The following is a 26689-nucleotide window of genomic DNA, read 5'->3' on the forward strand; positions in this document are numbered from 1 at the left end:
TACATTCATCAAGAAGAACTAATAATACAAAAACAAATTCATGTGTTGGACATTCGAGAGAATAAAATTTTATTTTCACATATACATTTCGATTAAATTTAAATAAACTACTTTTCATTTTCAGTTATTCATGAAAAAATAAATCGACAACAACTTATAACCACACCAACCAAAAATAAAAAAGAGAGCAAGTTAGATATCTCTTTAATGTTGTTATTTCTTCATTTTAAAGAATATATGAGTACATAACATATATTATTTCTATCTCTCTGTATAGAAGTTTGTCACCTATTGATTAAACATGGAGTTATTATACTCATTAATTTCTTTTAATTTTGACCACAAAATAGGGACAATGGAAATTAAAGCAAAGAAAAAAGGGATCCCTTTTTCATTTGTAAACATATAGGATATATATTATTCTTTACCTAAATTTTAACGTTTAGCATCCTATTCCTAAAAAATATATTATTACCATCGCAATTATTATTTCACAGCTATACAATTTTATTTGGAATATGCTTTCACTTAATTATCATCATGTTATGCCTATAACCTATAGGTTGGGGACCATTAATTCGTATATAATTTTACTACACCTAATGTAATAAAATTTTATATATATCTAGAGTCTAGAAATTGTGGTTTTATAATAATTTGTTGAAAGAAGGTTTGAAATAACACAATTGTTATAGACTATAGTAGGGGGTTATTAGCTGGACCATAACAATGTGGAATAGCACTCCCTCATCTCAATGAGACTTTTATTTTTCGAGAGTCGAGTTGATTAGTCTTTAAAGTTAAATTAGATTATAATATTAAAGAACTATACGAAAAGTACTATAAGTTGTAATTCTTCTCAAGTCGATATGATGATTAAAATGTATTTTTAAAATATTGATAAAAGTTTACATAGTTTGAATCTCGAAAAGTAAAAACTACCGAGGAGAATGGGTACATGATTTAAATTTATAATATAAGGTGAGGTGATCGATAATTTGATTTCTTTATTTATATATTAGTTTATGGTTTTAGAACACCACTTGATGTTTTTTTGGGTTCTAGATATATGTGCTTTTTAAGGATGCCTCCTCGTATTGAAACAATAGAAAGATTCAATGGTTATGTCTACTGTCTAGGTATCTTCTAACACATTCAATGAAGGTTATATAAATTACAACATTGTTTTCATGACATTTGTGCAGTGATTGAGCCAGAAATTTAATAGAGAATGTTTTAAAATTAAATTAATAATAACTAATATGTAATATTTGTACACTACATAGTTTTTCGTTAAAAGATAAGTAATCCCTTATTGCGATTTGCGTGTGACATTCATGATATATCATATATGCACTCAAGGGTCATTTGCACTTTAATTCTCATGCTAGTTTTTATTTATTTGCCCTTCGTAATAAATAACTTTTTGTGAAGTATAAGTTATATTTTCATATTATAATATTCTATAAGTTATGCCCAAACAAGATGGAAAAAACCTCAGCTATTTGCTGTCATGAGTAGAATGGTAATTTAAAATCTAACAATTTGTACTAACTAGTTAGTTTTCCTTCATGTCGGAGAATGGATAGTATTTAATAACAAAGGTAACATAGACGCAAAATGGTAAATTATTTCTTGATTTTCTAAACTAGACAAGTAAAGTTGTACAACAACGTACTTTTAGGAGTATTAGACAAGTAAAGATGGACGTTGAGAGTTAGATAGAAACTTTTGTGCCATGTTTAAAGGAATCACTCTCATAAGTCATAACCAAATCTCAAGACAAACAAGAATTTATAGTTTTGAATGATTTCATCATAATACAAGAATCACATATATATCTAATTAAAACATGTAACTTTTGTTTTACAGAAATGTTCTGAATAAATGTGGATTAATCAAGCCAACTAGCTAGAACACGAATACTCCACAGATGTTGATCACCATTATGCTGTTAATAATATCCATGTCAAGCCAAATACGATATTACCAATTACAGCAAGAACAGCCTGCAACATGCAACAGTGTTTGATGGAGCCATTAAGCTACGAAGAACATATATTTATCGCGCTATACTAGTTGAGTGCCATTTCATTAACAAAACTCTTAAATGAATCTCGAATCAAATGTGAAAACACACTTGATATTTCGTTCTCATGCAGTTGAGAACATCACCAGAAAAGAATGAAAGAGATCACTTACAGCAATGGTGCATGCAATGTATCCTGATTTCTCTCGATGATCAATTGATCTGTTGCAAAGCGGGATAAATGGAGCAACATACCAAGGGAAGCCAGCAAGAAAGAAACCAATAATGAACCTTCAAAAAATAAAACCCCAAATCACTTCATTGTATCGAGACATCCTTTATATTCATAAGATCAAACTGCAGGATTAGATGTGCCATATGTACTACTGTATTAGTGGCGGAGACAGTATTTTCAATATATACATAAAAAAGTAATAATTTTCTTCCGCCTTCAGCCTCTTTGTCTTAATTTGTTTTGCTGATGAATGATGGGATTCAAGTTCGATGTTGATAAGTGAGGCTTTTAAGAAAATAGACGAAAAGGAGACACCAGATGCAGAGGAGTTTGTTCAACCCTCATAGTAGCCTTTCACCACTAGATAGTTTCGAGCCACGTACAATTAGCAGTGAAGTTCAAACTGCACCTAATGCTCCCCTGAAACATGTTATTCAAGAGGGGAATATGAAAGATCAAGAAGAAAAATTGTCCAGCATTACATCTCTCAAAGAGCAAACAGAACGTTTCTTTCATTTCTTCGGCTTTTGGTTATTAACGTCATTTACTCCTCTAAAGTGGCAATACATATCCACCTACCCCGGAAACAGATAAAAAACACAACATGATACCTGTCTTGTATCCAAAAAAAAAATCACAGAATGAGTGGAAAAGAGATCATGTCATAGACTAAAAACTAGTGTTACCAAAAATGAATTTTGTTGAGTTTAAGCCTAAACATGTGGAAAATGGACTTGGGACACGATGGCATTAGTCTACGAGTGTAAAGGAAAATAGGGAACTTACAAGAACCAGCCAAGACCAATACCAAAAGGAAGGCGGGGCTCTGTCACAGGTCTCCTCTCATCAACCAGATAACCTAAAATACAAAGAAATGAGCCAATAAATTTAAAATTGCAAACAGTTCTATAAAACGAATAACAGTTTATGACCCAAATTTCAGAGCTCAGTGAACATCCAAACAGATCAAATACAATCCCAGAAACAAAACCTCTTTACATGTTGCATTGTAACAGTTCATCAGTAACATTTTTACCAACAGAAGATAACAAAATTAACAGTAACATAGGGAGGCAATTGTACTTAGTTATTCAGAGGCATATATAATGTAGAAACAGCTTCAACCCAACCAGCACTTTCTATGTAAGTGAAAAAATTACTTAAGTTTTAACAAATACTAAAATCTCAACCCATAAATGATAAGGTGCATTGCATATAATGGTGAGAACGTAAATTTTGAACCAATCAAGTTTAGATCCTCGATCAACCATTGTATTTACTAAATATGGAAGACAGAAAACAAATGTAAGCAAAGAATCCACAAACGTGAAGCAGTACACAAAGAGTGTGCCTAATCTTATCCAGTAGAATTCTGAAATTTGCAAGTCATAAAAAATCAATAATCTTGCAACTAAATCTAAGAAAGACAGCTTACTGATTTATATAGTTAACGACATAGTTCAACTGAATGTCACAAAAGACAAGCGTTTTGACACAATTCAATGGGATGTTGCAAAAGACACAACTTTTCAATAATTCAACTGAATGTTGCAAAAGAGACAAGCTTTGCAACATAATTAAAAAGAATGTTGCAAAAGGCACAAACTTTTTGACCCAATTCTACTGGATGTTACAAAAGACACAAACTTTTCAAAACAATTCAACTGAATGTTGCAAAAGGCACAAACTTTTTGACATAATTCAACTGAATGTTGAAAAAGACACAAACTGTGTAACACAATTCAACTGAATGTTGTAAAAGACACAAACTTTTCAACACAATATAACTGGATGTTGCAAAAGACTATAAACTTTTCATCACAATTCTACTGAATGTTGCAAAAGACACAAACTTTTCAACATAATTCAAACTGAATGATACAAAAGACACAACCTTTTCGACATAACTCAACTGAATGATGCAAAAGGCACAAACTTTTCAACATAATTCAACTGAATATTGCAAACACAAACTTTTTATCATAACTCAACTTAATATTGCAAAAAACACAAACTTCTCACCATAACTCAACTTAATATTGCAAAAGACAAACTTTTCAACACAATTCAACTAAATATTGCAAAAAGACACAAACTTTTCACCCAAAATCAAATTATTGAATCATTTCGAGAAAATTAATCAATCCAGAATGAATTCTGAGATGAGAACAAAAGGGGTACCTGGAGCGGACTGATAGCCACGAGCATAGTATTCAGAAGGTTCAAGTACTGCTCCAGGTGGAGGAACTGGCAGAGGAAAACCGATTACTGGTTGAGAAGGTGGTTGAAAAGATACAAACTTTTCAACACAATATAACTGGATGTTGCAAAAGACACTAAACTTTTCAACAAAATTCTACTGAATGTTGCAAAAGACACAAACTTTTCAACATAATTCAACTGAATGATACAAAAGATACAAAGTTATCAACATAACTCAACTGAATGATGCAAAAGGCACAAACTTTTCAACATAATTCAACTGAATATTGCAAAAGATACAAACTTTTTACCATAACTCAACTTAATATTGCATAAAACACAAACTTCTCACCATAACTCAACTTAATATTGCAAAAGACACAAACTTTTCAACACAATTCAACTAAATATTGCAAAAAGACAAACTTTTCACCCAAAATCAAATTATTGAATCATTTCAAGAAAATTAATCAATCCAGAATGAATTCTGAAATGAGAACAAAAGGGGTACCTGGAACGGACTGATAGCCACGAGCATAGTATTCAAAAGGTTCAAGTACTGCTCCAGGTGGAGGAACTGGCAGAGGAAAATCGATTACTGGTTGAGGAGGTGGTTGAAAAGATACAAACTTTTCAACACAATATAACTGGATGTTGCAAAAGACACTAAACTTTTCAGCACAATTCTACTGAATGTTGCAAAAAGACACAAACTTTTCAACATAATTCAACTGAATGATACAAAAGACACAAAATTATCGACATAACTCAACTGAATGATGGAAAAGGCACCAACTTTTCAACATAATTCAACTGTATTTTGCAAAAGACACAAACTTTCACCATAACTCAACTTAATATTGCAGAAAAACACAAACTTTTCACCATAACTCAACTTAATGTTGCAAAAGACGCAAAAAATGAGTTGATCGACCTGTTACCCTCCGTAATTGACCCCTAAGCTCGGGGGAATCGGAAACTATTGTATCTTTTCTAAAATGGCACTCTCCCTTGATTTCCACAATAATGTTTGCTTATGAAACCTTTTTTCACTTGGTTCTGGTCTCTTTTTGATTGCATAACAAAGGGGAACAAAAAGAAAAGCCCCAGGATGAGTCATCGAATTTCTTAGCCTAGAGAAAGCTATCAGAAAGCAAGCCAATAAGCTAATGATGACTAGCATTTTCTGGATGTCCCAGAAATAAGGCCTCCAACTCTATGTTATAGCCTTCATACCCTCAATCTGACGGTCCTCATTCTCCCACTTGGCAAGCTGCTACTGTGAACAACAAAGTCAAGGATGATTCCAGAAACCGTCTAGGTTCTTCCTAGGAAGATCCCTTCTTTCTTTTCTGTCCTATTGAGAGGATGATCCCTGGTGTAAAGGAGTTGGGTAAATGTGTCAATGTACATTAGTGAAGATTCTATGTGAGATACTTGAAGTCAGCACCAGGACTGGGAGTTATGATGCCTTCAACTGCTAGCAATGCTTTGACAGTTTACTGTGATGCAGACTGGGGATCTTGTATTAACAGTAGAAGGTCAATTACTGGATATATGATACAGCATGGAGAGTCTCCTATTTCATGGAAATCCAAGAAACAGCCCACAGTGTCTCGAAGTTCAGCAGAAGCTGAGTATAGAGCTATGGCTTCGACTGTGGCTGAAGTGGTTAGGCTGGTTTAATTGTCACTACTCACATACCTTCAGCAGATCAACCTGCTGATATTCTGACTAAGGCTCTTGGCAGCAGTCCTCATTACCATTTGATGTCCAAGCTAGGGATGAAAAATATTTTCATAGCTCCTAGCTTGAAGGGGGTGTAAAGGAGTTGGGTAAATGTGTCAATGTACATTAGTGAAGATTCTATTCATAGTTGTTATAATTAAGTATTATTGTTAGTCAGTTACACGTCACATCACAGAGTTAGTTACAACTAATTACAATTAGCTTCATAGTTAGTTAGGATCAGTTACAGTTAGTCATTGAAAGTACTTGTATATATACATACATGTATTACATACTGAGTTTCTAATCAATGAAGTAATCATTCTCTTCTCTCTGTAAACTCTATTCTCTCTGCACATTCATTCTTCATGTTAGATTCACAGGCCATCGCCTGTGGTGTTAGATCAGAAAGGTGACCACATCTAGCTCCGATTTTCAACTAAATATTGCAAAAAGCCGCAAACTTTTCACCCAGAATCAAATAAATTGAATCATTTCAAGAAAATTAATCAATCCAGCTATACATAATGAATTCTGAGATGAGAACAAAAGGGGTTACCTGGAACAGACTGATAGCCACGAGCATAGTATTCAGAAGGTTCAAGTACTGATCCAGGTGGAGGAACTGGCAGAGGAAAACCGATTACTGGTTGAAAAGTACCATATTCAGCTACTACTGGTGGTGCTGTTGGTAGCCATGGTGGGGGTGGTTGGGTCTCCTCATGGTGGTGATGGTGGTGGCCATAATGGTGGTGGTGGTGGCCATAGTGGTGGTCATGGTGGTGATAATGACTGTCCTTGCCTTCTTCACTCATAATTGAAATTTGGAGTTTTCAACTAAAAATAGTTGAAATTTTTGTTACACAAGAAGCAAAAGCAAGTGGTGTCTTAGCCCCTAAGATATTTTACATGCATAGACGGTTTAACAATTACTTTTACTTAGGTTGCAAGTAAATATTTTACTAATAAATATTACTAATTGATATTCATGTAAATAAAAAAAAATACAACAAGATTCATTAATAGTTTAAAAAATAATTCACATAATTAATGAATTCATCTTAATATTTTTTATATTGAGTTTAAATATGTGTAAAAAATCACTATAATTTTTGAAAATATAAAATCTAAACTCAAAATTACAATGAATTTAGTGTTAAGAATACTTAAGTTTACAAATTTAAATTTTGAATTTATCTCTAATAATAACATAAGTCTATGTTTTGAACTATTTTGAAGTGTTTAGTTGGATGTAAGTCACATAATAATCATACAAGAAGAAGGATAAAGTATGAAGATAGTGTTTTGATCATAGTTTTCAGTTGTCAAGTCTATAATACTAATTATAGAATCATAAATAACTGAAATGAAATAAGAGTTGGATATTTTCTAATTTCTATTTCTCATCTTTTATTGGTTCTCTACTCATTTTATAATATTATAATTTTCATTTAAAAATTTGTCCTTATTTATTTCTCACCTAATTATTGATACTTCATTGTCAAGACTCATATTCTCTTTCTACAATTATTTCAGTTTTGGCATAGAACATGGGAACACTGGGACCTGCTGTTTTTTGTCCTCCAAAGTCTCCTTGACAGTGCAGTCAATGATAAGCAACAAGGGTTGCAGTAGTACTTCTTCGTCTTAATTAGAGGTCTCAATTTTGAGTCTCCGAGTTCCTATGAATATGCAATCGACATGAGGAAGCACTTTGCTTCACCAAATATGGAACTTCCCGGCGCAAATCCGTTAAGGTCGTAATTTTTCTTCTTTTTTATATGAACAAATTCTCCTTGCATTGTTCTACACTGTATAACACTCAGGCATAATCTTGGATCTGAATTGCTACTATAATTCAGAAAATGCAGAAACTGATAAATTTCACTTTCATTATTCCCATCTCAGAAATCAAGTTACATACATATATTCAAGATTCTTATCAATTAAAACTACATAGCTTCTTGAAACTATATTGTGGAATATCTTATTCAACTTCTCCAGCTAAACATTATTTCGTTAATGTATACCTTGCTTCCCATTTACATTCGTGGTGACCATGAAAGAAGAATTTAGCATGCTTCTGATTTTGTCTCTTGTAATCCACAAACCATGTTAGCTGGAACTGCGACGTCCATCATTTTTGGATATGACAAATTCAAATCTGTTATAGAAGATGCTATCATCAGCAAGCAATGAGAAAATTACAAAAGAAAAGAAAAACAACGAGGTAGAATGGCTTACTCTGCATAATGTTTTTGAATGTTTCCTGTAAAGAATGTTTCAGAAAAAACATGAGTACTTAAACTAGTTTCAAAGGAGAGCTGAAATGATTGTAGAAAGAGGTCTTCATATGACAGCAAGATTTCTAAATTTGAACAACAAATAAGAAAAACAGAAACTCTATCATCAAATGTGCTTTCGTCAATTACTATTCGGCAAACACAAGGAACTTTTTCGTTTCAGAGTTTTCAACTAAAGTAGGCTGTTGATTCAGTAAGTGTTTCCATTTCTTAACTACATAGACTAAATTTAGCCTAATCTTGAAACTTAGGTAAAAACTTCTTGCCAGAAAAGTACCTTATCTTTTGATAGGCGTGGATTGTATAGCATCTCCTCTCCCACTGTGCTGACCTGAAAATAAAATATATACACTTGTAAACAAGCAACTAAAATATGCAAATTAATAGCGAACAACTAACAGATGTATCCTTACGGTGAACCCTTTGTAGTCATGAGCAGGGTATAACAATGTGTCTTTAGGCAATGTGAAAATCTGTTCTCACAAAAAGATGATGAATCAGAAAGAATAGAAGAAAATTCGGCATCATAGTATGCTGTTTTTTTTTCTCTTTCGCGTTAAAAATACGTAACAGTTTTTATGTCCTTGCCTGTGAATGAACTGAATCATACAATTTGTCTGAACTTCCACCCTGTCACAAGTTAGAAAAGTATTGACATTATACAGAAAATTTTCATATCCCAATATCCACCTCTAAGCCCAAACAAATAAAGTCATTCCTTGATAAACAAGATGATAAGCAAAATAAGAAAAGTCGATGCATTAAGACTTAATACTGTTCACAAACCTATGACCCAATCCCTGGAAGACTTAAATACTGTTTGGTTAAATAAATTTTACTTTCAGAATGTACAAGGATAATTATTTCAAAGAAGGATAAAAGATAAGAGAGTGTGGACAATAGTCAATTGGAAAGAGAAAATTTGTCATCTGAAATAATTTGTTCTCAATTCAGTATCATGTATGGATGGCATCCAAGATAAGGATGCTACAAGCATGGATTGTAGCTTTCTTTGTCCCACCATCTCAGGTAGGGATATTATCAAGACCAAATATGATGTTATCAACAATGACATTTGACATTATCCTATTATTTTTATTTATTTTTTTGATGACAAGGGAAACCCACAGCCGCTACCCTTTGGGTGCGCATAGGGTAAAACGCTCCTATGCAATAGCTCGCAAACCACATAGGAGAGGTAACATGCACTAGGCAAGCCCGGTGCGACAAGCTCGACCCATAAGGCAAACCCCTTGCTTTCGCTGGCAAGGGGTTTCGAACTTGAGACCTCCAACATGGAAGTCCCAAGCCCAAACCACTGGGCCACCCCGAAGGCAAGGGGTTTCGAACTTGACATTATCCTATTATTTTCTAGTTTAATCCCCTTAGTTAGTTAAAGAATAGTCTTATCTATCTAACCACATTGTTTAGCTAATGTTAGCTAGAAAAGCAATCTTAAGAGTTTAGCAGATAAAAAAATGAGTTGTATGCATTATCAAACTTTTCCCTTTAGTCAAAGGTCCACTAAAAGTCAGCAAGTTGCATGGCATATTGCATAGAGAGGATGTACCTGAAAGTCTGTCCTTCCACATCCATGTATCAAAAGGGCATCGCCAGTAAAGGCCATCCTTGGTTGAGGTTGATTGGGTCCATCTCCCGTGACATAGGTAACACATCCAAGTGTATGACCAGGAGTTGCACGAACCTGCAATGGAAGCACTATTACATTAGAAAACGGCTCAAAGATGTAGGTAACTTCCAGCCCACTGTTCCTGCACCACAGCCTAGTTTAGTTGAATTTTCAAGCTCAATCATCTAATACAATTCTATTTGGTTCAATATGACTAGCACGGAAACGGGGAAAAACAATGTTGTAAGTGTTAGAGAGGTAGAAAATGACAGTTATAGAATGGTTCTAAGCTGAGATAAACTAGAAAAAAGTGCAGTTCAAAGAAAGTTTTAAGGAAATGTATTAATCATTTAATTGTGTCATTGACGTCTTTACTGAGATGACGTGTCACTAAGTCATACATTTCAGTGACTGAAGACCAAACAGGATTCAACTAATAAGATCATAAACATTTCTCTCTAAGAAATTTGTACGACGAGTTCAAAATTGAAATTGAGCATCTTAATTATTTCAAAGATGAAATTAAATGAAAGATTAAATTAGCCATAATGCTCAAATTCCATGTTACCCTAATGATGTTAAACATAGATCTTTTCACAAAACCAAGAATTTAAGCAAAGGTAAAATGATCCTGAATTTGCAAGTTGTTCAAGAACCGTTAGGCACAGCCCCATAAATGCTTTTGTAGTACATACAAATGTTCAGACATTTAGAACATGGTGATTTCCTAATGTTGAACTAACTTTTCCTTGCAAAGGAAATACTATAGAACCGTAATCATTGACATAATTTTCAAGAACCGTTAGGCTCAACCCCATAAATGTTTTTGTAGTACATATAAATGTTCAGACATTTAGAACATGGTTCAAACATTTAGAACAAGGTGATTTTCCTAACGTTGAACTAACTTTTCCTTGCAAAAGGAAATACTATAGAACCGTAATCATTGACATAATTTTCTATCTCTAAAGCTATCTGGAAAAATCTAAAGTTAAAACACTTCAGACGTCTGTATACCTCCAGAAAAATATCACCAAAGTAGATCTTATCACCAGGTTCAACAAAAAGATCAGCTTTTGCATTGCTTGCTTTGGATATGATTGATTTCACACCAGGGAACTTTGTCTGCGAGATCGAAAATTATAATGAACCTTTATAAAATCAGCTGGGGAAATGGAAAAGCAGTATCAAGCAAACAATCATTTACAGATAAACTAATTAGTTTTCCAAATTTAAGAAGATTAAGCCCAACCTTGATCAAGCCAGAGCCAGTGACATGATCAGCATGTACATGTGTGTTTATAGCATATATAATCTTCAAACCCAGTTCCTTAACAAGTGCAAGATCACGATCTGCTGTTTTGTCCACTGGGTCAATCAGCTGCAGTTGGATTACTTTCATGCGTCAACTTTAAATCACAGTGTCTAACATAAGGCAATTAGCAGATAATGATAGGTGTTTAAAAATAATTGAACTAAATCAATATTAGTTCCTTCAATTTACAAGACATATGCAATGTTAATTAAAACTTCAACTTTCAGATATTGATGAATAATATAATTATAGACGCGATGCAGCATAATGAATTATGTGCTACAGTTTACCTGATGTTCGCCCTAAAACATTGAAAAAGACTATAAATAAGCTGCACTAACTTCACTGTCTCCTTGTTTGACTTTTCAATCCATTGTTGTCTGTGATTTAAATTCCACTCCACATGCTCCTAGTTGATCAAGAAAAAAACTACCCAAAAGTATAGTTGCTACGACTGATGTACCAGAGTTGAGGCATAATAATGCACGTTTAGTTGGTCATTCCTTTCCTTTACTAGTGTTTCATGGGCTTTGGCTAGTAAGTGCATTGGTATTGCATTAACAGAAAGTATCTTCAAAGACTTATCGATTTGAAAAGGATGGGAATGTAAATTGTTTAGTCTGCTAGCATTGCCCACTTTAATCAATTGAGAAGTTCAAAGCTTTCTTCTTTACATACTTTTTCATAATATTAGTATTAGTAATTCACTGATGTATTTACTTTACATACTCTGACTTTTGATACACTTTACTTAAGCCGAACTTTATCAAAAACAACCCCTCTTTCTACCTTCTTGAAGTAGGGTAATACCGCGTACACACCATCTTCCACAGACCCAAGTTTGGGATTACACTACCAAACTTGGGTCAGTCTTAACCAAGAGGTCTCGCGGTAGCCCAAATTGTACACACCAAAATCAAATCAAAGTAAAAGAACAAAATATGCAAATAAATTTACCAGAGCGGGCTTTTGGGGGTGCGAAGTATCAGCAAGAAGGTAAGTATAGGTAGATGATTCCTTCTCAAAGAGCTGACGGAAAACAAGTTTAGGGCTATTTTGAGCAGAAGACGACGTCGTAGAATACGAACCCATTTGAGCACAGCTGATAGACGTGTGGGGTTTGAACGATTGAATAAAAGGGGCTTCGAACGGTGATGTGAACAATTGAATACATCGGAATCTCAGCATTCTCTTGTTTTGCTTCCGATTATCTCTATATTTGTTTCCGTATTTTACAAGTATAGAGTGACGTCAATGGAATGCAACTTTCCAATTGGCGATGGTTTTCGCAGTGGACTGGCCTCCATTGTCAGCAAGCTGAAAGCTTAATCATTGTTTTTTTTTTTTCATCCGATGTTCGAAATTCTCCGACTAAATTCGAATCGCGTTCTGCAGGGCCCATTCGGGGGTGGTGACGCTCTCAACAAGATTTTTTCCATATTCAAGCTCGACCTCTAGTTAAGGATGAAACATTCTTACCAGTGCACCACAACTCATGTTGATAGCTTAATCATTGTTAATAAATCTGAAATTCAATTACTTTGGGATGTACGCTTAATTGGGCTAATTCGAATTCGCGCTGAAAAAGCTAAAAATTAATAATACTAATTCTAATAATCATATTTGGGGCTCCAACCTGTGCACGGGTGAAAGTGTTTCACTATATGTCCACTTTGAATTTATGAAATCTATATATAATATAAAGTCAAATGTAGGCAAAGATGATGTGGCACCTCTCTAAGGCCACCATTGCTATTTATCTTTTTTCTCATTTTNAATAAGTAACGTATAGTATAAATTATAATAATGCAATGTGTTATTTATTGAACAGAAATTTCAATTGCATTAACTAACTTGCTTTTTTATATAAGATATTGATTGTTTAATTATGATCTAATTTAATTATTATTTAATAATAATTAACTAGTATATACTTTTCAAATGAGCAACACAAGAAATTTGACGGATGAGGTTGAAATTTGTAGCCAATTAGAGACTCACTGGGAAATCATATCAAAACAAAAAAGCTTAGCAAAGGGTTTGTTTAATTAATTAATTAATTTTAAGAAAAACGATAACGAAGAGACGTAGGTGGAATGGAGACTCAAATCTCCAATCAACTATTTAATTTAATTTACTAAGTACTACATTAGGAATATATAAATATTGTTATCTATATGAGTTGTGTATCCTTAATCAGAGATCAACCTTGGGTATGAAGAAAATTTTGTTATGAGCGACATCCTCGATTAGGTCCTATAATGTGTAATCTAAATTTAATCGAAGCTCCAATATGAACTCTAGAGTCCAGACACCAAGTGGGAAAGACAATAAAATTGTAAAGACAAAAGATTAGGTGGGATGTAATTCTTCAGCAGTTTCCTGCTATTATAAGAAATTACTATTAATTAATAATATGTAATAAGATAATGAAGTTGATTAAATAATCAATTAGTAATATCAAATTATCTCACATGATTAGTTTCTACGCCGACAATAGTTTGTCCCACCAGATATTTAATCAAATGATATCAATTTCCTTGGCCTCAATCATCATTTGACTGATTCATTTCCAATACATTTTTACTTGGATGGATTTTTTTACTTCAGAAATCTTAATTTATTATAATTTTATATATATCTTAATGACCTGATGTTAGGCAAAAATATCCATACATAACACATATTATATATTTATAATATGCATTATAGAAAATTAATTATGTAAGTTAAAAAAAAAACAATTGACTTCCTTTTTCAAATATGGGAGAAGGAACAAAGTGACTTTTGAGCAGAACATGCCACATAATTACAGGAATTCCATCATGTGCAGACGTGCTTTTTGTCACAAAAAAGAATATACGTTTACCTGAATAATGGCCAGACATGCAACATATTCTATCATAACTAAAAGTATTTTCTTAGTTGACTAATAAAATTATATCTTCAAAATTAATTTTACCGTAGATATAGATATTAAATATTATTAAATTAAAAGACATGTTTATATATTATGCGGGTATGTGTACGTAGATTAGAAGGAACCCACAATAGCGAAATTTGTGGCAGTCAAAAAGCATGAAAAAACTAGAAAACACCAAAACACAGAGACTTTCCCAACTTGCAACTCTGATCAACTTCTCCCTTCTAACGCTCCAAAAATGAAAATCTTTCGCCGATTTGCTTGACTACTTCGTCATCCTGAAACTTAATTACCCAATTTGAAATCTTAAACCCCATTTGAAAACCCCCAAGTCGTTTTTACGTCAGTTTCAGTACTATAAAAAGTGTACACTTACGCGTAAAATACACTGAATGTCTTCAATACTATTGCAATTAATGGGATTCAAGTTAAATGGACTTTTAAGTACTTAATCAGAATTTTGGGTTAAGCGTTTAGACTAGTAGCAGTGGGTCTATGTCATTTTTTTTTAATCAAGAACTGTGTATATAGAGAGAGGAAGAAGGAGTTTTGGGTTTTGGGTTTGGGGGTGGATTAAAATGTCGAGTATAACGGATGCTACAATAATTCATCATGTGGGTATTGTGTTGCTTGCACTATGGTTGCTTAATTCCTTCGATTGTTGCCACCCTTTTGCGTACTTCCTATCGCTTATCTATCTCTATATGGTAAGTTGCTAAAGATTGTGTTTTTACTTCAATTTTGCACTTTTTTATGTGTTGTTTCTTTGCTGAGCTGAGGGATAAGGTTTATGTATATTCTAGACCGTCAGACGCCACTTGTGAGATTATGCGGGTGTGTTGTTTTTTTTTTTCGTTGACTATCAAGTTTTGATGGTCTTATGCTGGTTTTTTGCTTTAATATTAAGTATTTGATTTGGATTGATTATGTTCTTTAAATTTTGAAGGTTCATGAGCAGTATGTGACAAAATTAAGGAGAAAGCTACAGTTTGAGGAAAAAAGACAGTCTTGTCAGCGGCGAGTAAGCATTTTGCAGGACTTCTATTGGAACTTAGTAGATTCATTTCCCCCTTTTTGTCTGTTGAAGTTAATATGATAGATTTGGAAACTTTATTATTTTTGTTGTTGTTAGATTTGACAGGCAAAAGAAAAGATACTGAATTGATTCTCAAAAAATGTTTTCTTATTTGGTGATTCTCAAAGAGAAATGATACTGAGACTTCAAGAAAGCAGAAGAATATTCTAAATTTAGGAACTTTAATATTTACCAACAGTTATTCTGATTCTTGCAGTCACTTACAAGCTTTAAATATTGTCTATTTTCCCCTCTGTGTTCCTTTCAGACCAAAATTTTGACTTGAGTCATTCATCACTGAGATTAAGAGCTAGAATAAGCAGCAATTTCCCTGCTGACTCTTGAGTGATTTGGACTTGAGTTACTGCCTTTTTTTGTTTTTGGTTTAAAGTGTTTTTTGGATTTTACCAGGTACTTTTAGACTCTGAATCAGTGAGATGGTTAAACTATGCAATTGAAAAGATTTGGCCTCTCTGCATGGAGGAGATTGTTTCACAGAAAATTCTGCTCTCTATCATTCCATGGTTTCTTCAGAAGTACAAACCCTGGACTGCCGTAAGTGGTTCAAAGCATGTGTACCTTCTGCTACTTAATTGCTTTCTTTCTTTCTGGATTCTATGCATCACCTTTTATTTAACGCCTCTATTTTCTATATTTTCCCTTTATTTAGTGTTCTTAAATTCTAGCAGTTCTGCTTTCATCAACATTATAGTTGTCATCCTTATGCCATAACCAGCAAATTTTTAACTTTTGTCTGAAGAATTAATTGTTTGCTGAGTTGAGTTTATCAAGAGTAATTATGCCCCCCTAATGCATACAGAAAGAAGCTGTAGTTCAGCACCTCTATATGGGAAGAAGCCCACCTATGTTCACAGAAATGAGAGTTCTTCGTGAATCTACTGGAGATGATCACTTGGTATGTAGTCTTGACTCAAGAATATTTATATATGTCAGCAGTTTGGCTTCTGCCTGCTGTGCTCTATTTGGTGAGGGTTAAATTTAAATCTATCCGTGCAGGTCCTGGAGTTGGGAATGAATTTTCGTGCTGCCGATGACATGAGTGCAATTCTTGCTGTGAAACTGAGAAAAAGGTTGGGCTTTGGGATGTGGGCGAAGTTGCATCTGTTGGGCATGCATGTTGAGGGAAAGGTGATTCACTAATGGCAATTAATATTGTGAAAATCTTCTTCCGTTGTAAAAATCTGATATTGAAAAGGGAAATGAGGTGAGGGGAGGGGGATTAGTAGTATCAGTTTAACGTTCAGTACTTATAGTTGCAGATTTTGTGAATGTCTTAACTATTAGCATCAAGTCGTTAAATTTTTTAGCAAGTCCTCTTTTAGTGAAATATTTATTGATTATCGCTGTAGCCCTTTGGGCCATCTCCCATGCTGTACTCCTTTTCTTTCAAAATTCATAACTCAGTGGCAAGTTTGTGTAGAATTAGGCATTACACATTCAATACCACAAATATCCCATATTGTGCTCCACAGTTGGTGGGTGCATGAGTGCGCTACATGACACAAATTACCAAGTGGTTTACATTTTCTCCTGATTTCTTGCACATGAAGCACCAAATGAAGTGAGCTACCCTTCTATTCCTAAATTTTCAGCTATAAGAATGTCTTCCCGTGCTGCTAGCCAAGCAAGCTAGCACACTTTTTTTTAGGTATTCTAGGCGCACACATGGCATACGAAGGAATGAGGAAACTCATGACAATCTTAGAGAATTCTATGTTCAGTGTTGATAGTTTAGCCGTTGAATATAGTTATTCTCCTCTCAATGCTTTTGTTCCCCTGTATTGTTTGATGACCAGATTTTGATTCCTAAAATAATATGTTTGGAGGTATCGCTGTTCCATGTAGGTCTTGGTTGGGGTAAAGTTCTTAAGGAAGTGGCCATTTCTCGGTCGTTTGCGGGTTTGCTTTGTGGAGCCTCCTTATTTTCAGATGACTGTGAAGCCAATTTTCACACATGGACTTGATGTAACAGAACTTCCTGGAATTGCAGGATGGATGGTTAGTTCAATGAGTATTTCTGTGTTGTCTAACATTGAATTGACATATGTACAATCTTCCTAAGATTTGCTTGTCATCTTTATCAGGATAAACTTCTTGCTGTTGCCTTTGAGCAGACACTTGTTGAGGTGCGGTTCGTTCAGATTTGAGTCATCTTCTGTTTAATGTTATACCCCTAATATACTTGTGGTAGAAGCATATTTTAGACATTGATGCGCTTAAGAATGGCAACCTAAGTGGCTCGGACTCTTCACTTTTGGTGCCGCACCCTTGTCAATACGATGTGGATGCGGGTGGGATCCGTACCATATTTGATGAACTTATTTTAGGTACTTTGACCAAAATTGACAGAGAAATTCGGGACAAATACAACGATTTTTGAAATCTAAACAAAAGCTAAGGTGATTGAATAAAATGGAGTACTGTGTATATAGAAATTTCTATGTCATCTTTTCCTTATATCACCTTCTAGAAATCGCCATTTAGACATATAATTCTATTTTTAGATTTTGAATTATTTTTAGCCAAATCCTGCACCTGTCTCCATACTTGGATCCGTACCCCCAAATCTTAAAATTTAGATCATGAAGGATCTGTCTTCTAGATCCGCACCCGAGTCCAAGCAACTTAGATGGCGACGGAAGTGCCAAATAGAAGTTACGCTTCAATGGTTTGAATAGTTTACAATTAGGTATTGTGGTTTCCATGTGCCCAAAAGAAAAGGAGAAAAAGTCCATGAAGAGCTTTTAGACTAAGTTATTCTTAATATCTTGCAGCCCAATATGCTGGTGGTGGATGTTGAGAAGTTTGTGTCACCGCAACCAGGTAATGGTCACCCTAGCTTCCTCCCTTGTCGTTTGGTTTCCAATATAATTGAGTCCAACTCATTGACAGGAAAGTTGACATGAATATTAAACATAAGAGATTATCAATATTCGAGAAACTAAAGATTTCTCATTTTTTGAATACTTAATACTTTACTGTAATTAGTGAATGTTTCAATTAGTTGAGATAGAAATTTCACTTTCTGAAAAATCATTATAAATATTGTTGAATTTTTTTAATTTTTTTTTGTTGATGAATTTGATTTCCATTACTAAGTTTTATTCACCAAAAAAATGAAAATGGACTTTGGGCAAGAGACAACCTGGTGAACTGGAACATCTTAGTAGTTAGAGGAAAAGAAAGCAAAAGTGATTCCCGTAGTAGCAAGCAAAACGGGAGCGGCCTAAAAGCGGTCCATTTTTTGGCTATACATACAATTTCACAAATGTACTGTCCAAGACTAATTATTTTAGATGTCTCTTCGCAATAACTGTGATGGAGAAAATACCAATTCAAATTGAATGGATTGAGAAAAGGCTAACAATAAGAGTCTAGTGCATGGCACACAACCTTTTCCATCCAAAAGGTGACACCAGTAAATGTTACAGTATTATGCCTTTCTGTGTTGCTTTTGTTCTCTTACCTTTGTTAAGAGGGTCGCTAAACCTTTTCCCTCCCTGAATTTGTAACCTACTTAACCCATTCAGATATCGAATTAAAGTCAATCAAGAAAAAGAAGTTTTTGAAGGCCACTTCCTGTTTGAGTAAGCTGTGAACAGAGGGATGACTATAGGGGCTTTCAAACATTTTTATTCTACCAATATATGATTCTGTGCTAGTGTTGTTGGAAGAAGTCCTGATTCCATGAATGGTAGTGAAGTTAATTTGACTGTATGGAAAGCCTGGAACGTTTCATATGTTTTAACTTTTAAGATCATTATCCACAATGTTGTAAGGTGGTATTAGGCAGTGAGCCAACCGTGCCAGTTAGTCATCTTTGAGAACTTGAACTAGCTGATACACAACGTATTGTTGATAAATTTTTCTAATATAATCCATACTGCATTGGTAGGGGATTGAATTGTATTTCAGGAGATAAGCTATAAAAGAAGTGTAAGCTGGCGGTCAGTGTTTATTAAAATGTTTAGTGTGTTGTAGTGGGTGTCTCGACCTAATTAATAATTCAAACTACATAAAAGGGTGAACTTTTTGCTACCATTCAACCCCCCCACCCCCACCCCCACCCCTTCCCCCTCCCCCTTCCCCCAAGGATAAAGACAAAGGGAAGTAAAAGCATTAGCACCTCAATGTGCTTGAATGTAGTCTATTTGATGTAATACATACAGACAGGATGGGATACCATTAAGTATTTTTCTATTACTGGTGGAGGTGGTTCACAGATTTGAATATTTCATGCTGATAGTTTTCGATGCAACACTTATCATCTTTCATTTGTACAGTACTAATTAAACGCATTTGTGTGTGCAGCGTAACTTGTCTAGATGGAAATATGATATTAGAGTTGTTGAGCTTCTGATTTTGAAGTGATTGAATTCAACTAGTTATGTTCTGTCACTGGTACATAAGTCTCTTCTTTTACATTTTGTCAGAAAACTGGTTTTCAGTTGATGCTAAGGAGCCCATTGCTTTTGTGATTTTAGAAGTTCTTGAAGCAGCTGACATGAAGCCATCAGATTTAAATGGTACCTAGAAAATAATCTTACTGTGGTTCTGTCAAATTATTAGATATGCCTAAAAGCTGGGTGGTCTTTTTCAGGATTGGCTGATCCATATGTTAAGGGGCACATTGGCCTTTACAGATTCAGGACTAAGACTAAGAAGAAGACATTGACTCCACAGTGGCGTGAGGAGTTCAAGATTCCAGTCTGTACATGGGAGTCTCCTAACGACATGCTCAATATCGAAGTTCGTGACAAAGACCATTTATATGATGATACATTGGGGTTCGTCCTGTTCTCTTGGCAATTTAAATACTAAGACTCTTTCCTATAGGTGTATGAGTTATCTATAATTTCCCCTCTTTTTCTTTTGACATCAGTATGTTCTCCAATGGAATAATATTCGAAGCCGACATAAGCAGCTTATTTACTTTTTATTTGTTTTTTGTGAACAGAAAATGTTCCATCAATATCTGTGATTTTAGGGATGGCCAGAGGCATGATATGTGGCTGTCTCTTCAGAACATCAAAATGGGGAGATTGCATCTTGCCATAAGTGTTATTGACTGTGCCAAAAAGGTATATGTTTCGCCTGTGCAATTTGTCATGAACACTAATTTGGAATGTTAAGATTTAAGAAGCAAAGATTTCTCATGTATTATCTTCTTTGCACCTGAAATATGGTTTGCATTACTCATTATTCTATAATGGATGAATTCATTAAACCAAAATAATGGTGCTGAGGAATAGGTACAGTTTATTCTTATAAATAATGACGGAAAATAAGGAAGTACTAAGTTTTCAGCAATTTTCAGGGCGCGGAGCAGTCATATGATAGCGGAAGTGTGGTCAATGAACAGGAAAGCAAATCTGCTGAGGTGGATAAAACTGAACAAAGCTCCTTAACCACTGAATCAGCTGACAAATCTTCAAAAACTGCAGATAAGTATGAACCTATTAATATTGAAGGTCAGCGGGAGACTGGTATATGGGTACACCAACCAGGGAGTGAAGTAGCACAAGTATGGGAACCAAGAAAGGGAAAGAGCAGGGTTATTGGCGGAGAAGTTCATAGTGAGAATGCTGATTCTAAGGGAAGTCTTAAGTCAACATCAGGCGGCTCCTCTCACTATAATGAATACAGGCATGATGAAAGTGTTAATGGAAGTAAGCCGGATTCCCCAGGTCGTTTTCACAGGGGTTTACATAAGATCAGCTCGCTCTTCCGGAGAAGTTCAAGTAAAGAGGATAAGTCGGTCAATCTTGGAGAGCCTGTTTCATCTCCACGTGTGAATCTTAGGGCAGTTAATGCTAAGGATATCGCAGTGAAGATTATAGTGGATGACACCATTTTGCCTTCATCATTAACAACAACACCTACAGAAGATGGGAAAGAGAACCGTGCAGGAAATGGGAAAAACCCCACAAAGGGGAGAGTGAGAAACAGGACAAAGAAAATCCTTAAAAATGCTGGCAAATCTGTTGGTGGTGGCATAAAGAAAGTGATGTCCGGGAAGTCATCAGGTAAATCTAAAGAGGAAGTAGAATCATCAGAGACAGAAAGACTGGGCTCTGTAGAATCTGATACTTCTTATGCAGAGTCTCAACGTTCATCAGTTGATTCACCTCCAGTTGTAGCACCTTCAGTTGACAACAGTTCCACAGCCAGCTCTGGTATTGAGAATTCCGACACCACAATAAGAACCAGTGAACTGGTAGATAGTGAAAGCATCAAAGCTCCAGATGAGGTAGCAGGGGACTCAAACGAAAATCATGTTTTCGGTCAGTCTTCAAGTTTTAAAAAAGTCTGAGGTAGACGAATGAGGTAAAGTCTGAATATGTTACAACAGGATGTTTTTCTCAGTTTCCCCCATTGTACAGTCTCTGAATGTATATGTTGTTATGTCCTGCCTGTAATAGCTTCATATTGGCTAGATCTAATGTACAATAAGTTTTTGAAAGTAGATGGTTGTTGTTGAAGATGTTGAAAATTTGAGAGTTGTTTATGTTCTTCATGTGTTCTTAAAGAAAAGAAGCAAAAAGTGTATATTTGATCCAAAAACTCCAATTGAAAAGTGTTAAACCCTTTTTGGGTGTAAAAATTGGTTTTGCAAAACTGAAGTTTAAAAAAATGGCATGGATGAACATTTTCTCTAACAACAATGACATAGATAAGCCAAATTTTTAATGGAGGATATAAATGAGCCTTTTTAGAAATTTGATGGCATAATTGAGCCTTTTCCCTTTTTTTTAAATGACTCGAGATCATGTCCATTATTTCAAATTTTGATTAAAAAAATTCTTCCCATTTGGATTGAGTCAATTTTTTTTTCGTGGCGCACAGTATTTTTTTCTCAATCAAGTTGAATAAAATGCACACATGGTGTCAGTTGTGTGAGGCCTTTTTGGGCTGCCATTTGTATATTGTGGGGCCCATATTTACTTGTTTCATTTCCATACTTTTTCTCTTTCAATTTTAATCTTTTCTTTTTACTTTTTTCTTTCTTACTTGCATTTTCTTTTTTTTGCTTGTCAACTCTTAGTGTAATTTTATTTTAATAGAAAGAAACTTTAGAACTCACCCACAAATATATATATATATATATTATTTATTTGATGAAAAATTAAAGTAATATATCAGATGAAATTATTTTTAAAAATAATAAATTCGAAGAGATTGAAGATAGTGAAATTAAAATAAATAAATTGAACTCTCGCAAAAAAGTAAAAATTCATATAATCAACCAATTGAGCTACTAAAATTCAATCGGTATTATTTATTACATTTAAATCCATAATTTAATTTTAATTATTTAAATTTTAGTCATTAATTTATTTTTTGAGATTTTCAATTTTAACCACCCAATTCTTAATTATCAAATATGTTTTATTTTTATTTATTCTATAACCATTTAATGTATTTGAATGCTTTATATTAATAATAATGTATTAATGATATCAAGCACTCAATTATCTTTTCTTTTTCATATTTGTTATATTCTCTACTTCCGTGGCATGTATCTAATAATTATTGCTAATATTAATTTTTTGTGTTTCTTGTTCAAGATTTTTTTTATGTTAAGCATTTGAAAATGTGAAACGAAACTTTTATAAATTCATTTTTTCTCGTGTGTTACAAGAATTAATAGGAAAAAAGAGTCAATCAAATGAATTTGTGAAAGCATAAAATAATAGTAGTATAAATATATATTTTTACACTAAGAGGTAGGACTTAAAAAAAAACTATAAAAATATTAATTAAAAAATGGCGCAAAGATAAAATAGAAAAAGGGTTTTGCAAAGGAAAAAAAATGCAGATAAAGAAAAGACTAATTTTGAGAAAATGGAAGAGAAAGAGAATGTGTGTGACAACAAGAAAAGGGCCCACAAAAGGAGAGGGTGCCTTCACACCAGTATTGTTGGTTGTGCCTCAACCACAATAAGATATTTCGAATAAAATAGCCACTTCCTCCTTTTCATGCCCCTCCTTTCAGTTTAGCTCCTCAACAACAATGGCGGCTGCATCTCCATCTCCTTGTTTTTCCAAAAACCTACCACCATGTTCATCAAAATCTTCCATCCTTCTTCCCAAATCTACCTTTACTTTCCACAATCACCCCAAAAAAACCTCACCCCTTCACCTTACCCACACCCGACATCATAGCCGTTTCACTGTCTCAAATGTCATCCTATCAACCACGACCCATAACGACGTTTCTGAACCCGAAATCTTCGTTTCACGTTTCGCCCCTGACGAACCCAGAAAGGGTTGTGATGTTCTTGTGGAGGCACTTGAAAGGGAAGGGGTTAAGGATGTATTTGCATACCCAGGAGGTGCTTCCATGGAGATTCATCAGGCTTTGACACGTTCCAATATTATTCGTAATGTGCTGCCACGTCATGAACAGGGTGGTGTGTTTGCTGCAGAGGGTTACGCACGGGCTACTGGGTTCCCTGGTGTTTGCATTGCTACATCTGGTCCGGGAGCTACGAATCTTGTTAGCGGTCTTGCGGATGCTTTGTTGGATAGTATTCCGATTGTTGCTATTACGGGTCAAGTGCCGAGGAGGATGATTGGTACTGATGCGTTTCAGGAAACTCCTATTGTTGAGGTAACGAGATCCATTACGAAGCATAATTATCTTGTTATGGATGTAGAGGATATTCCTAGGGTTGTTCGTGAAGCGTTTTTTCTAGCGAAATCAGGACGGCCTGGACCGGTTCTGATTGATGTTCCTAAGGATATTCAGCAACAATTGGTGATACCTAATTGGGATCAGCCAATGAGGTTGCCTGGATACATGTCTAGGTTGCCTAAATTGCCTAATGAGATGCTTTTGGAACAAATTGTTAGGCTGATTTCGGAGTCGAAGAAGCCTGTTTTGTATGTGGGTGGTGGGTGTACACAATCGAGTGAGGAGCTGAGACGATTTGTGGAGCTTACTGGTATTCCTGTGGCGAGTACTTTGATGGGTCTTGGAGCTTTTCCAATCGGGGATGAGCTTTCTCTTCAAATGTTGGGTATGCATGGGACTGTGTATGCTAATTATTCGGTGGATAGTAGTGATTTGTTGCTTGCATTTGGGGTGAGGTTTGATGATCGAGTTACTGGTAAATTGGAAGCTTTTGCTAGCCGAGCGAAAATTGTCCATATTGATATTGATTCGGCTGAGATTGGAAAGAACAAGCAACCTCATGTTTCCATTTGTGCAGATATCAAGTTGGCATTACAAGGTTTGAATTCCATATTGGAGGGTAAAGAAGGTAAGCTGAAGTTGGACTTTTCTGCTTGGAGGCAGGAGTTAACGGAGCAGAAGGTGAAGTACCCATTGAATTATAAGACTTTTGGTGAAGCCATCCCTCCACAATATGCTATTCAGGTTCTTGATGAGTTAACTAACGGAAATGCCATTATTAGTACTGGTGTGGGACAACACCAAATGTGGGCTGCCCAATACTATAAGTACAAAAAGCCACGCCAATGGTTGACATCTGGTGGATTAGGAGCAATGGGATTTGGTTTGCCTGCTGCTATAGGTGCGGCTGTTGGAAGACCGGGTGAGATTGTGGTTGACATTGATGGTGATGGGAGTTTTATCATGAATGTGCAGGAGTTAGCAACAATTAAGGTGGAGAATCTCCCAGTTAAGATTATGTTACTGAATAATCAACACTTGGGAATGGTGGTTCAGTGGGAGGATCGATTCTATAAGGCTAACAGAGCACACACTTACTTGGGTAATCCTGCTAATGAGGAAGAGATCTTCCCTAATATGCTGAAATTTGCAGAGGCTTGTGGCGTACCTGCTGCAAGAGTGTCACACAGGGATGATCTTAGAGCTGCCATTCAAAAGATGTTAGACACTCCTGGGCCATACTTGTTGGATGTGATTGTACCTCATCAGGAGCATGTTCTACCTATGATTCCCAGTGGTGGCGCTTTCAAAGATGTGATTACGGAGGGTGATGGGAGACGTTCCTATTGACTTTGAGAAGCTACATAACTAGTTCGAGGCATTGTATTATCTAAAATAAACTTCTATTAAACCAAAAGTGTTCTGTCTATCCTCTACTTGATATTTATGTTTACTTAAAGTTTTGCATCATCTTGCTTTGGTTGAATGTGAAGGATTTCAGTTTTTTTTTCTCTATTGGCAGCACTAATTCAGTATTTGGAGCTCTATTTAGTATGTCTAAGATTATTACAAATGAAGTAGTTAAGTTCGATAAATCAGCTATGTTACATTCTCGGTTACTTGTATGTCCAGCTTAAGTGCTCAATTTTTTCAGAGAGTACTGATTCAAAAGGTGAATGCCAGAATCAGATTAGCACAAGTTTGCAGAGTTATATTGATTACACCATCTTTCCGTTTTCAGCGAATTGCTATTGCAAGGGGTCTACTGAAGAATGCCCCTATTTTGATATTCTTGATGAGGTAATCTTTGACCCCCTTTGCTCCCTGTGTGTCCATTGACTTTTACCATGTATGCTCTGCGGTACAGTTCTGTGGGTGACCTTAGTATCTTCTTTTTCTTTGTAAATGCTGGTTTAAGCTTGAATTACATAGGGGATTCCCCAGGTCGTTTGCACAGGGGTTTACATAAGATCAGCTCGCTTTGCCGGAGAAGTTCAAGTAAAAGGATAAGTCGGGCAATCTTGAAGAGCCTGATTCATCTCCGCATGTATGTGAGTCTTAGGGTAGTTAATGCCAAGGATATCAGAGGGAAGATTATAGTGGATGACACCATTTTACCTTCATCATTAGCAACAACACCAACAGAAGATGGGAAAGAGAACCGTGCAGGAAATGGGAAAAACCCCCCAAAGGAGAGAGTGAGAAACAAGACAAAGAAAATCCTTAAACACGCTGGCAAATCTGTTGGTGGTGGCATAAAGAAAGTGATGTTCAGGAAGTCATCAGGGAAATCTAAAGAGGAAGTAGAATCATCAGAGACAGAAAGACTGAGCTCTGTGGAATCTGATTCTTCTGATGCAGAGTCTCAACCTTCATCAGTTGATTCACCTCCAGTTGTAGCACCTTCAGTTGGCAACAGTTCCACTGCCAGCTCTGGTATAGAGAATTCCGACACCACAATAAGGACCAGTGAACTGGTAGATAGTGAAAGCATTAAAACTCCAGATGAGGTAGCAGCAGGGGACTCGAACGAACATCATGCATTGGGTCAGTCTTCAAGTTTTGTTGTGGTTTCAAGTTAAAACTTATT

The 26689-nt window shown here is 35.2% G+C and overlaps 4 protein-coding genes and 1 long non-coding RNA gene across 12 annotated transcripts in view; 2 read left to right on the plus strand and 3 right to left on the minus strand.

Annotated features, from left to right (window-relative positions):
- The window catches only part of LOC125876283 (C2 domain-containing protein At1g53590), a 67735-nt gene extending 41047 nt beyond the window's left edge, over positions 1–26688 (plus strand). The window contains exons 2-14 of the mRNA XM_049557421.1: positions 14919–15072; positions 15312–15386; positions 15852–15995; positions 16261–16356; positions 16458–16589; positions 17307–17459; positions 17546–17587; positions 18236–18284; positions 19895–19987; positions 20062–20248; positions 20419–20542; positions 20779–21487; positions 26386–26688. Coding sequence (XP_049413378.1) covers positions 14944–15072; positions 15312–15386; positions 15852–15995; positions 16261–16356; positions 16458–16589; positions 17307–17459; positions 17546–17587; positions 18236–18284; positions 19895–19987; positions 20062–20248; positions 20419–20542; positions 20779–21487; positions 26386–26681 — 2229 coding nt within the window. The 5' untranslated portion in view covers positions 14919–14943 and the 3' untranslated portion in view covers positions 26682–26688. The remainder of the gene's footprint in view (positions 1–14918; positions 15073–15311; positions 15387–15851; positions 15996–16260; positions 16357–16457; positions 16590–17306; positions 17460–17545; positions 17588–18235; positions 18285–19894; positions 19988–20061; positions 20249–20418; positions 20543–20778; positions 21488–26385) is intronic.
- LOC125876291 (60S ribosomal protein L18a-like protein) lies at positions 1835–7077 on the minus strand. Of its 8 annotated transcripts, none has more exons than XM_049557431.1 (6): positions 6754–7077; positions 4978–5043; positions 4446–4511; positions 3051–3123; positions 2203–2320; positions 1835–2009 (listed from the first exon to the last, which is right to left on the minus strand). In XM_049557431.1, the coding sequence occupies exons 1-6, from the start codon at positions 7007–7009 to the stop codon at positions 1947–1949; spliced, it is 642 nt and encodes a 213-aa protein (XP_049413388.1). In that variant the 5' UTR covers positions 7010–7077; the 3' UTR covers positions 1835–1946. The 8 variants fall into 8 exon arrangements, with proteins under 8 accessions (XP_049413388.1, XP_049413390.1, XP_049413389.1 ...); XM_049557433.1 differs by having other exon boundaries at positions 4978–5077; positions 6842–7071; XM_049557432.1 differs by having other exon boundaries at positions 4446–4532; positions 4978–5077; positions 6842–7071.
- LOC125876289 (persulfide dioxygenase ETHE1 homolog, mitochondrial-like) lies at positions 8070–12766 on the minus strand. The gene is made up of 9 exons (XM_049557429.1): positions 12400–12766; positions 11380–11508; positions 11145–11252; positions 10068–10202; positions 9086–9127; positions 8911–8970; positions 8775–8828; positions 8439–8463; positions 8070–8358 (listed from the first exon to the last, which is right to left on the minus strand). Exons 1-9 carry the CDS (start codon positions 12628–12630, stop codon positions 8267–8269), a joined length of 876 nt encoding a protein of 291 aa, XP_049413386.1. The 5' UTR covers positions 12631–12766; the 3' UTR covers positions 8070–8266.
- LOC125876295 (uncharacterized) lies at positions 21170–26379 on the minus strand. Its single transcript, XR_007447481.1, has 2 exons — positions 26218–26379; positions 21170–21319 (listed from the first exon to the last, which is right to left on the minus strand). It is a non-coding gene; the product is annotated as an uncharacterized LOC125876295 (long non-coding RNA).
- On the plus strand, positions 23432–25609 carry LOC125876285 (acetolactate synthase 2, chloroplastic-like). Its single transcript, XM_049557423.1, has one exon. It carries the CDS (start codon positions 23476–23478, stop codon positions 25447–25449), a length of 1974 nt encoding a protein of 657 aa, XP_049413380.1. The 5' UTR covers positions 23432–23475; the 3' UTR covers positions 25450–25609.
- Position 26689: the final 1 nt, after the last annotated feature.

This window comes from Solanum stenotomum, chromosome 9, assembly GCF_019186545.1.
Source record: "Solanum stenotomum isolate F172 chromosome 9, ASM1918654v1, whole genome shotgun sequence".
NCBI lineage: Eukaryota > Viridiplantae > Streptophyta > Magnoliopsida > Solanales > Solanaceae > Solanum > Solanum stenotomum.

Bases quoted from the DNA above. Each gene is read 5' to 3' on its own strand.
- LOC125876291 (XM_049557431.1), bottom strand. From the start codon at position 7,009: ATGAGTGAAGAAGGCAAGGACAGTCATTATCACCACCATGACCACCAC. The intron at 5,044-6,753 runs GTAACCCCTTTT...TTCCTCTGCCAG, and splicing joins TGGCTATCAGTCTGTTCCAG to TTCCTCCACCTGGAGCAGTA. The intron at 2,321-3,050 runs GTAAGTTCCCTA...TATTTTTTGAAG, and splicing joins ATTGGTCTTGGCTGGTTCTT to GTTCATTATTGGTTTCTTTC.
- LOC125876289 (XM_049557429.1), bottom strand. From the start codon at position 12,630: ATGCTGAGATTCCGATGTATTCAATTGTTCACATCACCGTTCGAAGCC. The intron at 11,253-11,379 runs GTTGGGCTTAAT...TCGATCTCGCAG, and splicing joins CTGGCTCTGGCTTGATCAAG to ACAAAGTTCCCTGGTGTGAA. The intron at 8,971-9,085 runs GCAAGGACATAA...TTGTGAGAACAG, and splicing joins ATGATTCAGTTCATTCACAG to ATTTTCACATTGCCTAAAGA.
- LOC125876285 (XM_049557423.1), top strand. From the start codon at position 23,476: ATGGCGGCTGCATCTCCATCTCCTTGTTTTTCCAAAAACCTACCACCA.